Genomic DNA, 17,721 nt, shown 5'->3' with positions numbered 1-17,721 from the left:
TCAGCCAAGGCACCCAGAGAGAACCCCTCACTGGAAACTCCACACTAGACAGGCACTCACGGCACAGATCACACCCAGGAGCCCAGCGCTGTGAGGAAGCTGCAAGGATCCCAGCCTTCTCGGCCCAGAACAGAGGATACTAGGAGGGGACCTGGATTCAAAATCCTCAAAGGCACTGAAAGCCAACCCATTGGACTTCATCAGAACGAACACTGACACACAGACCAGAGGGCACCGGTGGAAACTACACACTGTGGAAGCACATTTGCAACGGAACCAGGAGGCCGTTCTTTAGCCAAAGGGTTCTGGGAGCCTGGACCAGAGTTCCCTGCTTTGTTATTGAAGCTGATAACCTGGTTTCTTTCCGGTGACGGCTGGGTGAGACTGTCGGATTAATTTCCTGCTAATTACCAAAGGGGCTAGCTGGGCAGAAGGTCTCTTCTCCAATGCAGCTTTCCTCACGGTCTTAAGTGGCTACATTAAGCACCGGACATGAAACTGCGTGAAAACTGGCAGTGAAAAAAGATCATCTATTAAAACGGGATAATTGACCGCTATTACCACAGTACTGTTGAACATAAAAGCCATACATTTGGGGGACAATTATGCGTCCTATTGTCTCCGTGGAAATCAAATCGTTCTACACAGTTGCGTAATGCGTGAAACACAATTCAGCCAGAAGAAAACCAATATCCTAACGAGACAGTCAGCCTGTGACTAATACAGTTTCTGTCCAGCTCACTTACTTACGAAATCATTATGATAATGAACTTGGCTAATCGCTGGCACGCTCTTGTTGTTGTTGGTTTTTTTTTTGTCGTTTAAAGGTTCGACGCTAAAGAATTTGACCAATTTCAAATTTCAAATTGTGTCCCTTATCTTATCAATTAAGTTGCATTTAGGTAACAAGTTTGTCGGGTTCCCCTGAGAGCCACAGCATGAGTCGAACATCTGAGATTGTGTTTTAACCGACTGCAAGACAAAACTTTTCTTTACCAGTTGTTTATCTTGCTCTTGAGAGTTTGTGAGATACCGGCAATAAAGCCACTACTGTGTACAGAGCTGTTGTAAGCGGGTCCAGCTTATCATTAAAAGCGCTCTCTGAGCGGAACACGTACAATCCAAAAGTACTGTACAGTATCTGCAGACGACTGCAGCCTATTGATAAACGTTTCTTTACTTTGTCATTCTTCGAACTAATATGAAATTAGTTCGTATTGAAATAGCATTCAATAGCCAGTGGTCAAATACAATTGCCTGCAATCTCGCATTTTCTGTAGGGTACTATCGCCCAGACAGGTGGAACCGGTCACGATCTAAATAGATGGGCAGCTCTGCGCTCCGGGGAGACCCCACCCATCACACTGGAGCGCGGTGATGTCACTCAGGTAGCAGGCGCGGAGATTTTGGTGACAGCAGGGTGACATCGGTCCCGCGTCGTCAGACGATCCGCGGAGCCCGAGGTGCACCGAGCGAGCGAGCGAGGACGAAAGACAGCGGGCAGAGAGAGAGAGAGACGCGCCGTCTCAGGCAACGTTCACCGCGCTCGGGAGTCCCGACAGCCACCAAAAGTAAGAGTTCACCTCTCTCCAGGAGCGTTTGTCTGCTGCGGTGCAATTTTAATGGCGTGTGATTTGTTCGAGGTCTCCGCGTCTAAACTGCTCATTGAGAATATATAGTACCCCCATCTCCCTTACTACCAGCGTGGTAATGCTGGTGACCTGAGCCCTTCTGTATGTTATGGCATCTCGGCGGTGTGTAGGAATGAATTTGTACTGTTGCTTTTAAGTGGGAACACGCAGGACTCACACATGAACACTTATTAGTACGGCGATAAAAACTTGAATACAGTTTTTTTTTTTAATAAACATTTTTTTTTTCGTTCTTTGCTTTCGGTTTTGCAATTTGGCACCCGCGCGGTTTACAGCTTTATGACACTGCAGCGCACCTAGGAGACAACTCAAGTTCAAATCCAAGGGGATTTTCCACAAGAAAGCGGCGTGTCGATTCTCTTATTCCTGTGGTTCAAAATTCATAACGCAGGCCTCTGTAAAATCTAAAAAGAGGAATTGATGTGTGAAAGCATTCCTCCGCGGGCTTGGCTGCAAAGACGCATACAGTAGGGATTTTCACTATAGTTCTGGACTCGCACAAGTGGCAAACTCACAATAGGATACATGATCGTACTCCTTGTATCAAGCTGCAGTCTATTTAAAATAACATTTCAAAAAGAGAAAGGAAAGGTCTGGCTGACAGTTTCCCCTAAGCCCTGCTCCTCCCGTTGATTATAGATTCGCTTTTTAGCGAGTTTAGAAAACATGCATCTACTGGCTTAAACTAATATTTAAGGACACAGCCACAGTTGAACTGTGTTTTGTTGAGATTGGAGCGACACTATACAACACGCAACCTTATCAATACAGTCTTCAAACGAGTGCAATAAACCTTTTCATGGTTATGTTTGTACAATTAAATTGCACCACAAGGTAAATGAAATAAAAATGCTTTTGCACTTTTCCACTCTCTCCATCGAAGTATTATTTCTTTAGACCTCGCAGTTTCCTTTTTTTTCTTATTATAAGGACATTATATTTTAATTTAGCTTTGTCATTTACATGTTCTGCCTTGATTTTCTTTCTTTGAGTGTTCACCTCTTAGCGAGGCCTGTTCTCCACTAAACTTTTTAAATAATAGCTTTATATGAGATTTAATTCTAGTATTTGCAACTAATAGCTCTCAATATTTAATTATTTGAACGCAGTGTTATGAAGAATTGTTCAGAATTTTCCAGATTAAAGACCGAGGAAAAACCCCACAGTATTCAACATTCATTACTAGTAGCGTAGTTAATCATTTATCGCTGTTAATGGAGCTGTTATTCAGACGTTGGGCAGAGGAGAACTGTAATCCAGCAGTTCCGTTCTCTTACCTGTATGTATACCGTTTACGCGTGTCTGTTTTACAATACCCCTCCATTCATCCCATTTTTGCCCCTGCAACAGCCTCCCTGGATCATTCATTGAAAGTGAGGGGATTTGTGAAGTTGTCAGACTTGACCATAGGGCCTGGGCTGTCATTTCAAAACATATCTCAGAAATATCGCCAGAACTGATGACAGCAATGCCCTGCTGGCTGGGGTATCTTAATCCACACTAATCTGTGGAACTGCAGTACGTCCAGATTCGGGCAGCCAGAATCCTGACTGGATCACAAACAAGTGATGAAATTACTCCTGTCCTGGAGTCCTTGCACCTACTTCCTATCAGGTTTTGTTTCGACTTCAAAATCCTCATACTCAGCTTTAAGGCTCTGCATGGCTTGGCACCTCATTATCTGTCAGGAGCTCACCCGTCTGTTACAGGTGGGCTCCTGGTGTTTAACACCTGGAGACCCACTGGACTGGGAGCTCACCAGGGCCTGATTTAGAACAATTACTATCTCCCCAAAGATGTCCTAAGCTCCCATAACCTGAACTAAATTCTATTTTTTCCACGTCGTTTGCTAATTGCAGTTGCAATTGGGGGCCTAGAGTGCATGATGATCCTGTCGTCATGCAGTAAAAACACCGAGAACACATTTTACTAATTTTCTGAAAAAAAGCTTTCAGATCCAAATGAACAATCTTCTCTAAGATTCTAAATGCAGCTTTAGAAGCAGAAGACTGAGACCAAAATATTAACTAGGCGCAGGATCTGCCAATTATCAATCAACTTGGTGACAGGCATCACCTGATTGATCAAATGCATGGATTTATAATACAGATGCCTGCTCTGAAATACATTGATAACTGCAGAGTTTTTTTAATAACTGTAATAACATATTTAATGTAGTAGTATCAGTGCAAGTACTGTGCTGGCAAATCATGAAACTATTAGTTGAAAGCATCACATGTTGTGTTCAAACAGGATCAATATCTGCCTGACAAACAGTGATCACAATGACCACGTGCTTTACTGACACATCTGTTGGTATAGATGACTGAACTCAACATTTCTGTCAATGCCTTTTCAGTGTACTGTAGCTGCTCAACAAGGAGAGATATGCCGTCAGTTAAAAAGAGCAGGTGGAGCGGTAGATCTGTGATTCATTTGGGTATCTTTTGTAGCAGCTGTGTGGAAATAGAGATCTGGGCTCTAGTCTTGAGGGTTGTGGGTTCGAGCCCTGTGTGTGATTTGAGTGTTGTACCCTTGAGTAAAGGGGTTCACTTGGAATGTTCTAGCAAATACCCTGCTGTATAAATGGGTCTTGGGGTCCTCATTTTAAGTGAGACATTATTCCCAGCTGCCCTTTCTGCTAATATGTAGGTATAAAAATTAATCAGTATCTTGCCTTTTTGCTATTGAAACATAACATGATGTTTATACACATATATGCACTTTCATATGGACTATATTGTTCAATCCAAGACATTGAGTAGTATAAAATAAAAAATCGAAAAATAGTCACCCTTATATAGAGCAACTCATAGTTGTAAACAGTCAATACAATATTTGTACAGTACAATCAATACAACATGGATATGACATATACAGCTTTCTAAAATCGAAATATTGGATAAACAGAACTGCAGAGACCAACATTAAACACTCTGCTCGCGGTCTCTGATCTTTAGAATATCCTCAAGTCGAAGATTTAGCCCTGGTTCTGGGCACCTCTGTTCAAGACATTTTCCGATACAGATGCCCTTTCAATTGACTGAACGATTGAGCCCCTTGTTAAATGAACAATCTACTTACCAAGATTTTTTTTTTGTTTTACTCGTTTTCCAGTTCTGAATATTAAGATTAAGTTTAAATGACCAACCACTTAGGTGTTTAAAGAAAAAAACTTGTTTAGATGAGGTCAAACAAAAAAGTGTTTTAAGGAGCAAAACGTAAGTACAAGGTTTCATTACATCACAACTGGAATGTGAGTCACTTAACACAGGAATGCCTACAGGAAAAGACTGGGGAAAAAACCTGCACTAGTCTGGAGAGCATTCAGGATGTCTCTAAATACAAACTCTTGTAAGCCCCCAAACAATAGATTTTCCCTTAGGAATTATTTTTTTTATCATGGGTTTGCATTTTTTCCCATGAACACCTTTGGATTCTTTTATAAAGGCAAAATTTATATTCCGTGCAATCCGGTCTGTAAAGCTGCGATAAATTGTCACCTTGGAGAGTTAATAATCACAGGAATGAAGTTTGATCACATACAGGAGATTGTCAACTTCATTATCTCAGGGCGGTTGTCTGCACAGATCTGTCAGCACTGATCACTGATTCCCCAAAAAGAGATCTCCAGTAATATACAGGAACAGGTGGAACAAGTCATCTATTTCCGTGAGATCAAAATCCGAACACACAAACGGTATTTGAGCAACAGCTGTGAAAGACATGACTTACAGTATATGACAGGATATAAATGGTGTAGTGCTGGGAAGGTGGTGGAGTGTTTACTGTATCTCTACTACCTTCAGTCCAGTAGGGGTGTCTGAGTGTGGAGCTTGCATGTTCTCTCGGGATTGTGCATGTTTTCACCATTTCCTGCTCTGAATGGTCTCTTTCGTGAGGTCCAAGGGGATTTCATGTTTGTGAGGACAGTACTGCCTGGGGAACTGGAGTGGCCGGCTGCTCTTGTTTTATTTGTGGGCTTTATGAGTTCTGTGAACCTTGTAAGAGACTGTAATACATTAGTATCGTTTCTGGTTGATTTTCTCATTAAAAATCCATAATATTCAACTAGAAATCATGTCATGATGGTTCAGGAGCTACACAACATAATGTCTAACCCAAAGCACAACCTACACAGCCTAAAGCTATAGTAATAGTATCAATGATAAGCTATCACCCACTTAAAACCCCTTACTGCCAAATTAACAGGTCTCTGAGCTCAGAACGTCTTTGTCAGGCTGTTTAAAAGTGCATTTTACAGTCGGTGCTTCTTGATTAAACAGTACAGGTGTAAAAAGCTGTTCTGGAATATTTTGGAAACACATGCTTACCACAGAACATTGCGACACCTTAAACATTCTTTAATCAAGCTCTGCCGAGGTGTGAAACTAGGGGTTAAATAGTTATTTCTCGAATAAATACATTTATAAGAAAGAAATCGCATCGATTTTATCAAATAGATTCAGAGGCTCAACTGAAGTTATGAAATAACCCCTGGAGGCTTTTTCAGAATTCCACATTTCAGACCGTGAAAAAAAAACAGAAATGGGGCAAAGAGTGCACCTTAGAGTTAAGCCTGTTTTACAAGGTAGTGAGATAGGATATTCTGAAATGAGGAACAATTTTAAAGGAACTGCCTCTCAAAATTGTATCTCAGGTTTCTGTTCTTGACAGATTCTTATGTACAAAATTTCACAAAAATATGCTTTCAGGATAGACAACACGTAACAAGGCCATATATATGTGTGTGTGCGTATATAGTAGGCACCTATTTACACAAAGAGTTGTGGGAGTCTGGAACAGGTAACCCAGCAGTTTTCAATGTTAAAGTGAACACTCTGGGTTCTTTTACGAAACAGCTGGACCTCCAATCAGTTAAGCTTTAGCAACCAAATGCGTTAAACTGTCACCTCTCTCAAGGTTTTATGGATAATAATATTCTGTTACAGTTTTCTTTGGAACACTAAAGAAATCACTAAATTAAGGATCACAGAGTTAAAGGAAAATTTTCTTATTTGGACAAACAAGATGAAACCACTGTCTAAACAAAAGTTTAGTCTGCACACTCTGTTTTCATTATTGTAGTATCTCAGTGTTATAACAATACTTGTATTGAAACGGATGTCCGGTCAGCCAGTAAGGAGTTTGTGGTTGTTATTACTATTGGTATTACTCTGGCTACTAAATGTCATCGAGAAGCTTTTGGTGGGGATTGCTGGGGGTTTGAAGCTTGAACTGTAGTGTAGACTGTGCTTTTTATTATAAGTGTTTAAAATCAGTTTCTCCAGGTCCTTCTTCACATGTATAGTATTTCTCTAAGGTCTTTCACAGTTGACTGCACAATACACTTACCTGATAAAAGGTATGTTTACCTACGCATCGCCTGAGAGCTGTGTTATACGTTTTACAGTTATTCAGATAATTAAGATAATTAAACTTACTATGGAACTGAGAACATGAACAGAACATGAGAAGACCTAGGAAGGGATGAAGGAAAGAGGGAGTGGTGACCCCTGGTGGACAGGAAGAGAGTTGTTTGGAGGTGCTTGAAGAGATGAGCCAGAGTGTGGAGAGAGGAGGGCCTGCTTTTTATTTTGATTTATTTCAGTGGCATCATTCCCTTGTGAGCGCATGCTGATTCCCAGGGTCACATTCTCCTTAGTCTGCATCCACTTTCTATCCATCAGGAAGCTCACTGAGTAAATGACCAGAAACCATGTAAAAAGTCAATAGAAAATGCAGTGTTTTTTTTTCCCTGGAAGTACTTCTTTACACAAAGGGTGGCAGAGGTTTGGAGCAAGCTGTCTAGCAACGTTGTTCAAATGTTGTTTTCGGGAAGCAGCTGGATGGTCAATGATCTACTAGAAACTAATTGTGCCAGATGAGCGGAGCAGCCAGCTCTCGTTTGTAACCTTTCTTATGTTCTCATGACTCACGCGACAGTCTTCCCTTCCAGGCTTGACAGCAGCAGCCAGAGAGCAGGCAGATGATTCTGTGTGATATGTGAAAATATCACACATGGTCATGGTTAGCTGAGGTTTTGATTTTAATTGTCAGTGAACTTGAAGGTCTGGCTTCTTCAGTTTCTGAGAAACCCTTCCAGCCAGCTGGCAAACTGCCACTATGTCGTTCCTGTTCAATTTTGTGTGTTACGTCAAATGTTGTCATAACAGAGCCTTGTCGGATGATTGTGCTGTTTAATGGGGAGCAGAATTTCACTTAGGAAGGCAAAGCTTCTGCCAATACCAGCTGCATTCTTATTGTATTTCTTTAAATGCAGTTATCAGATAATAGTGGAAGTATACCAGAATATACATGCTCACAAGATGTACAGTACATCATTTCTTTTTAGTGACCTCTAAATAAAAGTGGTGTTCTTACTTCTCTTATTTCAGTGTGTTCAGGTTGGTTTTTCCTGGTCTGTCTGCTGTATCTTCAGGGTACAAGAGGGTGATCACCCGGCCTTTATTTCAGCTGAAGTTAAGGCACCATACAGCAGCACGAGAAGAAGAGAAAAAAGTTTTTCTCTCCCTTTTCTTTCTCTGCCTGTTTCCCCTGGCAGAGCTCTCGTTGTAGCCAGATAGAAGTTACACTCCTCATTTCCACTCATTGCTGTCTAACAGCAACAGGTTGACTTTCCTCTCTCGCCTTTCTGGTATCAAAACATAATCTGTAGGTGCCTGCAGTCTGTGCATTATGTCAGAATCTCAAGAGCATATTGTTAACAAAAGAAGCGTTTTAAATGCAAACAGCATTTTACGGGTGTGAGGTCACGAGTGCTTCGAGTAGCCCCTGGGTTACACAGAAAGTACAGGCCTATGATGATTGCAATCATTTTGAATTATCATGGTGTTAATAAAAAGATATATAAAAAAGTCATCTTTCAGTACCGTAATACAAATTGTGTTCTAAACTCCCACCTGCTAGGTTGTAAAAGTCAGAGTGGAGGTCACGCGATTCTCAGTGATCTTGCTAGAGGACCAGACCTGTGGGCCAGATCTTGCACGCACACAAAATGTTTCATGACAGTCACAAGAGGGACGTTACACACCAGGCAGAGTCTGAATGAAAACAATTAGTTTAAATCTGTGGATCAAATACAATGATTAATTGAACATGGGCTCTGCCTGGCTGTATCCTGGTTTAGGAAAGAGCTGTGTTGGCTGCAACATCAAACCCGGTCATACACCTGACACTGTATTTGTGTATGGCTGTGTACTGTATCACTGCTGATTTTCATAAGGCGACTGTTACAGTGTCGACAAACACTCAGGAATGTGTACTCAGCCTGGAAGCAGACAAGGGGCCTCCCCCATGAGAGACAGCGGAGGGAGACACAAAGAACAGAGAGGAAGAGAGGCTCGAGAGGGAGAAAGACAAAGAAGGAAACTGCACCGACAAATAATTTCACATGGCTAGAAGGATAAAGGCATTTATTGTGGGTTAATGTGTGTTATTATCCCTGACCTTTAAATGATACTGACGTCAAGATCTTGTTTGATACAACAGATGCCCAATTACACACTAAGTATTTATTCTACATCACACGTTTGTTTTTTAAAATGTAGAATAACCTTGACCGCCGGGAATTCGATGTGCGTTGTACAGGGTTTCAAAAAGAGCCAATAATTGTGCCGCTGAAATAGAAGCAACAAAGAGGTCCTGAGCCATGTTGACAAAAGACTAAATAATGGGGCTACATTCGTCTGTTGAGCATCATCCTAATCAGAATTTGGTTAGAACATTTAGAAAATATTGCTAGAACGCGTTTAAAGTCGTAGCTTCTGACATTTTCCAGGGAAGTGCAGAACAGGTGCATCGTACCTGTGAATAGCCCACAGCAGCTCCCGACAGTCTGAAACAGCAGGTACTCCAGCCGCCCAGCGGCAGATTCTAGTCCGGGAAAAACCAAACGAAGGCGGGTACCTGTCGTGGGTCTGTGTGCGAGCTGGCGCTCTCCTTGCCGACACTGGGGTGGCACCGTGATGGGCAGAGCTCACATACAGAGCCCTGACTGGCATGATGGCACCTGAGACGCACTGTGTTAGGCACGCAGCTTCATGACCGTGTCAGATGAGTGATATATGACAGTCTTCACTGAATTATCCTCCTGGGATTCTAGGTATCTATGTAGAGGTAGATAGTGTATCCCTCCAACTACACTATGCTCCTGGTGTTTTTTTCGTGCCTACACGGTGCTGGCGGGCAGCCGTATGGCTAACCCTGCCCCTGGCTCTCGTTAGGAGCTGTGCTGAGATGGCCCTGGAAGGGGAGGAGGAGACCCAGCCCAGTCACGTGCAGGAGGATGAGCTGACTGAGGAGGCCTTCCTGAAAGAGCTCTACCTGTACATGAAGAACAGAGAGACGCCCATCGAGAGGATCCCACACCTGGGCTTCAAGCAGAGTGAGCCTCGGTCCCTCCCTCCCTTCCGCGCACGAGCAAACACACACACACACGCATAAACACACACACAAACACATAGATAAACACACACACACTATAAACACGCACACATAAACACACACACACATATAAACACACACATAAACACACACAGACACGCATAAACTCACAAACACACACACACACACACAAAGAGATCCTGGCACTCCTGAGCCATCAGGCAGTAAATCCAGGTCAGTTTAGTGAGTAAGTGAGTGGAATGTCAACAGGTCCTGCTTGGCCTGAGTGCCCAGTTCTGGGTGTAAAGAACTGATTGTCTTCATTGATTAGCTGGCTGATACTCACAAACACACTTGGCCCATCTTACTATCTTATTCATTGGGCCATCCTAGTAGCCGAGTGAATCTAAAATGTCATCCAGCCATTTCTTAAAGATGCCCAGAGTCTGGGGCTCAGTCACCTGGAGGGGACGCCTGCTCCAGACACTAACCAGAGCTTAAGAACATGAGCGAGGCTGCAGACGACAGACCTGTTTCTTCATACATACACACACCCATGCCTGTGTAGAAATAACAAGTGGACTGGCAGGTGAATTGCAAACATTTATGCCCTTTCTTCTCTGTGCTGTTCCAGTTGACCTGTTTGTGATGTACAAGACTGTACAGGCATTGGGAGGCTACGACCAGGTAAGGCCGCACAACAAGGTCCTGAGAAGGTTTCCACACCTGCCATTTAGATCCGTCCAGTCTCTTGCGGTCTCAGGGTTAAAGGTGGAGACAGGAGCGAAGATATTGCGGAGTGAAGTGTCCATCACAGTTTCAGCTGAAGGGAGGACTTTACTTTACTTAGGATACAATCTAAACCAAGACCACCTTCCTAAAATTCATATATTGAATCCTCTATTTAATTTTCGAAAACCAACCTCCAAAATGATTCATTCTGGGACGTGTGGCCTCCAAAAAGCCTCTCAGAAGACCTTTTGTGTTACAGCAGGCTCTGAAACTCCATAATGAAATTAAGCTGGTGTAATAGCATTGTAGTTTCCTTGGCCTTCTCCCCCCTGTCTCCCAGCTTTCCAGAGGCATTTCTAGAACTATTCGGCACAGCCAGGCAGCATTCCTGATCACAGTTCCCACTAAAACTGCAAGAGAGGTCTCAGCTGTTTATGCTGCCCACAAGGTTTACATGATTACATAATCCTTTGGTTCACAGGCAGGTCCTATGGCCTATGAGTTTATAACAATGTGTCATCACCTGAAGATATCTGAAACAAATAATTTAACACCATAAAAAAACATAAAACCTCTGTTTCTCGTGTATACAACGATATATTTACATGCATACAGAATTACATACCAAAAAAGTGGGCTGCAGGGGAGCTCGGATCCAGACAGATGCTTCCTGCGCAGAGCTAGGTCTTAATTGCACTCAGACTGGTGAACTGGGATCTGACCGGTCCGCTGTCAGCCCCCGGTCTCGGGGGGAGGGGGCGTGTCAGCCAGTGGGGAGTGGAAAGTGTGCTCCCTCCCTGCTCTGCCTCCCGCAGGTCACCGCCCACCAGCTGTGGAAGCAGGTGTACAACCGGCTGGGGGGAAACCCGCGCAGCACCAGCGCCGCCACCTGCACCCGCAGGCACTACGAGAAGTGAGTCCGCGCCCTCCTCGCGCCCGTTCCGCACCCCCGCCATAGCGTGCGTCTGCGCGGGATTAAGGCTCTGCGCCCCGCCCGTGTGCCCTTCTTCTAGGCTGATCCTGCCCTACGAGCGCCACCTGCGGGGGGAGGAGTACCAGGACGTGACCCCGTCCCGGCCGCAGAAGCGGTTCCACCGGGACAGCTTCGCCAGCGAGGAGGAGGAGGGGATCAGGCCCAGCAAGTGGCAGGGGGGCTATAGGCACACGCACCTCCCGCAGGTACGCTCCGCTGCAGGCCGGGCTCTTGCGCTGGTGCACGGTCCCCCACAGCCGGCACTGGGCGGGAACACCACACACTGAAGAACCACAGACAGACACCCAGGAGGCTTCTCCAAAGGGATTGGATCGGTGCTGCACTGGCCGAGCAGTAGGAAACATCCTCCCAGTCTCACTCAAACTTCGGCACACGACTAGACCTCCTCCACCACTTGGCCAGCTAAACTCCCAATTCCTGCCACACCCACATAGCATGCTGGGCACTCCTGCCCATGGCTTACAAGTGCCCGAACCATTCGTAGATAAAATTGTGTTGTATTATTAATAAACACATTGTCACCTAGATTAGTACTGGAGGAGCCACTGTTTTCTTGAGTCATGTGAGGTCAGCAGGCGTGGGAGCTGTATGTCCAGCTGCGTGTGGTTAGACGTGTGCACATCGTGAATCTTTCTCCACCCGTGTTTTTCAGGCCCATCACGAAGTCATGGCAGACCCCCGAGTCAGGTTGATTCCCCTGCCCTTGCAGCTGAGACCGTATTACTACCCCAGCCATCCGGCTCTGCCCGCCTACTTCCCCGCCTCTCCATCTGTGCTGCCCCCCCACCCCCAGGCGGGGTACCTGCCCATGCCCAGGGAGGTCAGCGAGCGACCCCAACAGCAGCTGATTCTCCTCCGGACGTTAGCGAAGGAGTACACGTCGTCCTCGGGCTGGGCTGAGCCACTCAACCTCAGCAACAAAGAGGAAAGCCTGGGGCCGGTCAGTCAGTGTCCCTCCTCTTTCGCCCCACCCTCCAACATCAAAGCCCCCAAGTTCTTGAATAAGGTGTCCCCTCTTTACCCCTGCCAGAACGTGACGAAAGATGGGGTGTCAGAGGTCATCGAAAACGCAGCAGAGGTTCCCAAAGCCAGCCAGGACAGGCCAGAGTGGGATCTCGAGACAGCCCGTAAGCAGTCCCTCATTGACCTCACCTCCACGGTGGCGTCCTCCACCTCCTCTCCCTCTCCGGTCTCGGCCTCCTCCTGCGCCGGTGACGGATCGGCCCCGGACACACCGGTCACCCAGACCCAGGAGTCAGATCGCGCTCCACCGCTGAAGAACCCAGCGCAGGAGCCTCCTGAATTGAGTTCGGAGCCCCTGAACCTGTGCTTCACCCCACAAGACACCCCGAAGGACACCTCCGGGAGGATGAAGATCCAGATCCCGCTGGCACTGCTTCAGGACTGGTTCGCCGGTGAATCGGGCCCGCTGCACAAGTCCGAGTCCATGGTCCCGCTTTCCAACGGGCAGGGCAAGGCGACGGCAGCTGCCAGCGAGAAAGACAGGGGGTTCCCAAGGGAGAGCTCGGACACAGCCCCCACACCGACGGAGCCCACGGATCTGAGCTACCAGGGCCCAAGAAGAGACAAGAGCAGGTCGGTGGAAGAGCAGCGCCACAGGAGCAGCTCTGTGGACGGGCAGCCACATCTAAACACCCCTGTCTTGGGTGGCCTACCCAGACACACCCCCACCGAGGGCGTTCTCCTTGGGCATCCTGGCTACGCTAACCGGAATGGGCATCTGATTCCGCTGGGAGTCAAGGCCAGGGACTGGGGGAAGCCAACGGAGACCCGCGGTGCCACGAAGCTGCCTCTAGCAGATGCCATGCCTCTAGGCAGCAGGCTTCCCGTGGGCAGGCTGTACTCTCCCTGGAAGGACTACGAGGTGCTGAAGCAGTACTCTTCGGGGGAACAGGCGGTCGTAACGTCGGACTTGAGAGCGGGGAGAGACAGCTCCCGGGCGCAGCCCGTCTCCATGAGGTACCACCCGGGCTCCCAGCCCCCTGATCACATGGGAAACATAGGGCCCCTGGCCTCTGCCTACAGCCCCAGCAGCCTCCACAAAAGCAGCTCCCCCTTCAGGTTGAGCCCCCAAGTGGCCCTCAAGCTGCCTGCGGAGGCTGTCCACGCGGCTGGGGCAGCCCAGCCTGCGCTGCTCATGGTGAACCCCACCTCCTCCTCCCTGCTTTCCCTGACCCCCCAGGAGTGCCTCAAACTGCGGAGGCTGATATCCAGCTCGCCCTGAGGATGCACCCACCCATGGGAGCTGCTGGCTGCTAGCAACCACCGGCTGTCTATTCCGCCTCCCCCCCATGGTTATCCGATGGGTCTCAGACCCTGGTTTTCCTCTGTTCCTGATCCATCAATCCTGAGCACTCCCGGTGTCGACTTTTGTCTGCCTGGACATTGGAAGGAACGTTGCCATCACCCGACCCACAGCTCAGTAAGGAAAACCGAAAATAAGAATAATGTAGCTTATTCAGCCACTGCGGCTGCTGTTGCCAGCGGCCAAGTACTGGCGATCTGAAGAGCCGAGCACTCTGGGACAAGCTGGGACTGCAAGCGCTTCACTGCAGGAAGCAAGTCTCCTCCATTCGTACTGCCTTTCATTTTCCACGACACGCCCATCTTATTCACAGTTTTGTTTTGTGTTTCTTCTTTTCAGAAAAAGCATCAAATACCTGATGAGATTTCGAATAGAAAAAGTTAAAATTCAGCACTAACAGCAGGACTGTTTGAGCCAAAGGTCTGTCAATAAGCAAAAAGGGTGCCAGCATTGTAATAAGTGTATATTATATAAATGTGTGTATATAAAAGTTTAGAAGTATGTTTTCTATTGTTTTCATATAAGTATGAAATATGATGTATTTTATATGATGTATTTTCTAAAATAATTGAAGTATGTGATAAAAAAGTAAAGAATTAAGATTTAATTTATGTCTTTACCTGCCAGACATTAAGGTTCTGAGTGACCCAGGCATTGCTATAGGAAGTGTGGGGGGGGTTATGATTAAGTGTGGGTATCTGAGGTGAGCTCATTTAGATCAGAGGTGACCAATCCCAGTTCTGGATGGCCGATGGGAATGCAGGTTTTCAGTACAACTCAACTCTTAAAGAGCGAAACCAGCTGGTTAGTGGCTTGAGCAGCTTCTTCCAGCTCTCCAGGTGCTGCTGCCATGAAGAGACTGTGTAAACCTGCGGACACAGCGCCCCCTGCAGGACCAGGACTGGACAGCCGCGTGGGCCTTTGTCACCCCGTGGTTTTGTACAGAGCTATCAAAAAAGTCAGGTTTTGAAACGGCGATTACAGAATTGACCCAATTCACTGATGACTGTTGAAATAAACCTGCTAAAACTGTTCTGCTCCTTTTTTGAAGTGGGACTTTCTTTGTTATTTCTGTCTCGTATGTTTTTTTGAAGGACAACGTTGAACTTGAAATATGAAAAATGTAAACAAGTTATCTATGTAAATAACCGAGCAGTTTTGAAGACAGCCAAGACCATAAAACATCATAATACAGTTACTGTATGTCAACATTACTCTTTGTGTCTGGACAGTACTGTTTTTTTTAAACAAATCATTGAAAACATTAACAAAAACCATTAGCATTCACACACTCAAACAGTGAGACGGTTACTACTGTGCTGTGGAGTTAATCAAATAGTCAAACATGATTCTGTTCCTTTTTCTGTTAAATTATTTTATCTGTAGTAGTCTGGTGTTTCTGCACTGTCCTTCAACAGTACATTTCCTGCTTTGGCACATAATAAACTCCTGGTTCAGGTTGTAATTGTACAGTTATATTTTTTATTGTACAAACAGTAACAGCATCTCCTTTCACTGAGTCACATGTTTGAGCCTTGCCTGTTTCGAACCTTATTGCACAGTCTTCTGTCTGTGAATAACACCCCTCAATTTCTTTACGTATGACTGGACCACCAGCCCTGGCAACTAGATAGTTTTAGCCACCTTGGTCCCTGTAGTGTTTCAGTGTCAATTATATCTCCCAATGCAGTTGCTTTGCGCGGTCGGCTCTGGAAAATAAAAATATCGGAAAAATACTTTTTTTATACTAATATTGAATAAATTGTATTGCCGTAAGAGGTTGTATTGGGCTTTTATAAGGGTTACAGGTCAAATTTAACTATATGCGAATTTAAGTCGACTGTACTGACAGAGCTTGCTGTAGCGCAGAGCACAGGTTTGACACTTTCTATTGTAAAAGACTGTAAAATATTCTTTTACCATGTTAGCTGCATCTTAAAGATCTTCTTTTACTGATCTTATCAAATTCACTCCTGTTTTTACAGTTCTAATAAGATGCATGAGTTGTGATAATGATTGCTTATCATGATCACTCCTGATATAGCTGGTACAACTTGCATGAATACTTCCTACTAACAGATTCGTAATGCATTAGCAATGTTATTGCATTTCACTGTCCACTTCCAGCATCGCATACATGTTCACACATCCTGCAGTGTAACAAAGCATTCTGCATTCTCTGGAGACACTTCCTGGTACACCTGACACCAAGCAGGCAAGCTGGGCTCCCAAGAATGGCTTGGCTAAGACTTTGAATCTGAGGTCACCCAAGTGCATTCTCATGATGGGACTTCCCATGATCTGAAACTCCTGGAAAAACCCGAAAAAACACCGGGACAACATGCAAACTCCACAGATAGGTGTCCAAAGCTGGAATTGAACCCAGGACCATAAAGCTGTAAACTACTGTACCCCCCCAGCCTGCATTCAAAACTGAGCTGTCCTATCTGAGCCATCAGTCTTGGCTTGTCTTAGCCCAGCACATTACTGCAGAATGTGTTTGTTTTATACATGTCAAAGTGCTCACATAGCACAAAAACTTCTGACCCTCTTCATATTATTTGATTTCAATGAACCGGCCAGGGGCTGGAAAAGAAGTGGCAGCAGGCAGTCTGAGACGTATGACAAGAGTGACAGAAGCTTCTGGCGTGTGTTGAACACCTGAGAGATCAACCCACAGAAGCAGAAACCTCTTTTGTAGTTCATTCCTACCAAGTCCACAAACTTTACATTCATAAAATGTCCCTTTTACACATTAACATTATCTAGTGACATATCAATAATCCAATAGATAAAACATCATCTTATCCTGTAAAGGATTATGGGAAGTCAGAGACTGTCCAAGACACACACAACACTAGGTAGGATTTATAGCACTTTCCTACTCTACCTCTGGACAGGACAACAGTTGTGCAGGAAAAACATGGGGATCATGCAAACTTCACACAGACAGGCAACAAAGACCAGAACTGTGAATCCAGAATTCTGGAGACACGAGGGAGCAGACATACACGCCCCATCATTCTTTCAAACCAGCACTAGACACCTCTTCACCAAGTGGCAGGTTCATGACTGTAGTCCTGGGCATTGCATTCTCTAAGCCCTTCTTGAATCCTTTGTACTCTGCTCCAGTCTGGAGCAATTTGGTTCTGATATGAGACAGCACCTCTTTCACATTCTGTTTCATACTCCTCATCAATGAAGCTCTTGTGAAATCCTCCTTAAGCCTACAGAGAAGGAATCAGATAGGCCTGGAAAGAGATTAAAATGATCCCTTGATCTTGATCTTGATCCCTTATCCCTTTAGAACGAACTGTCGTCCTGTTTCCCTTCTTACTCCTCTCTCTAAAATCCTCGAGTGAAATCCCCAGTGTTGAAGAAATTATTTTTATCAGCATTGTGAGTGTAGCATTTTTTCTCACTCACCAACACTCCCTGTTCTCTCAATCAACCCTGACATTTGGAGGAACCACAGTAGCTCCGGCCAACACCACTGTCCAGGTTAGGTTAGTCCCATCTGTGAAGGAGAAACCCCTCACCATCTTTTCCCACTAGACATCAGTCACAGAGTTCCACAACACAAGTCCTATTGGTAGAGCACAATTAGCATA

General features: G+C 45.4%; 1 protein-coding gene across 4 annotated transcripts; it reads left to right on the top strand.

Annotated features, from left to right (window-relative positions):
- Positions 1–1,395: 1,395 nt before the first annotated feature.
- On the top strand, positions 1,396–15,580 carry arid6 (AT-rich interaction domain 6). 4 transcript variants are annotated; one of them, XM_088910319.1, is made up of 7 exons: positions 1,415–1,571; positions 9,899–10,059; positions 10,693–10,745; positions 11,606–11,703; positions 11,804–11,969; positions 12,437–12,724; positions 12,815–15,580. In XM_088910319.1, the coding sequence occupies exons 2-7, from the start codon at positions 9,912–9,914 to the stop codon at positions 14,027–14,029; spliced, it is 1,968 nt and encodes a 655-aa protein (XP_088766445.1). In that variant the 5' UTR covers positions 1,415–1,571; positions 9,899–9,911; the 3' UTR covers positions 14,030–15,580. The 4 variants fall into 4 exon arrangements, with proteins under 4 accessions (XP_088766443.1, XP_088766445.1, XP_088766444.1 ...); XM_088910317.1 differs by having other exon boundaries at positions 1,396–1,571; positions 12,437–15,580; XM_088910318.1 differs by lacking the exons at positions 1,415–1,571; positions 9,899–10,059; positions 10,693–10,745 and having other exon boundaries at positions 11,333–11,703.
- The last annotated feature ends 2,141 nt before the right edge of the window (positions 15,581–17,721 follow it).

The sequence above is a fragment of the Atractosteus spatula genome, chromosome 3 (genome assembly GCF_055471065.1).
Source record: "Atractosteus spatula isolate fAtrSpa1 chromosome 3, fAtrSpa1.hap1, whole genome shotgun sequence".
In the NCBI taxonomy this organism is placed as follows: Eukaryota; Metazoa; Chordata; class Actinopteri; order Semionotiformes; family Lepisosteidae; genus Atractosteus; species Atractosteus spatula.
Note: the sequence above shows the minus strand (reverse complement) of the source record. Positions and strands in the feature narration are given on the sequence as shown.

What these genes read in the sequence shown, in the direction of transcription:
- arid6 (XM_088910316.1), top strand. Translation starts at nt 11,396, where the DNA reads ATGCATACAGAATTACATACCAAAAAAGTGGGCTGCAGGGGAGCTCGG. An exon ending in ACCCGCAGGCACTACGAGAA is followed by an intron (nt 11,704 to 11,803) that starts GTGAGTCCGCGC and finishes CCCTTCTTCTAG; the next exon opens with GCTGATCCTGCCCTACGAGC. An exon ending in GGCACACGCACCTCCCGCAG is followed by an intron (nt 11,970 to 12,436) that starts GTACGCTCCGCT and finishes CGTGTTTTTCAG; the next exon opens with GCCCATCACGAAGTCATGGC.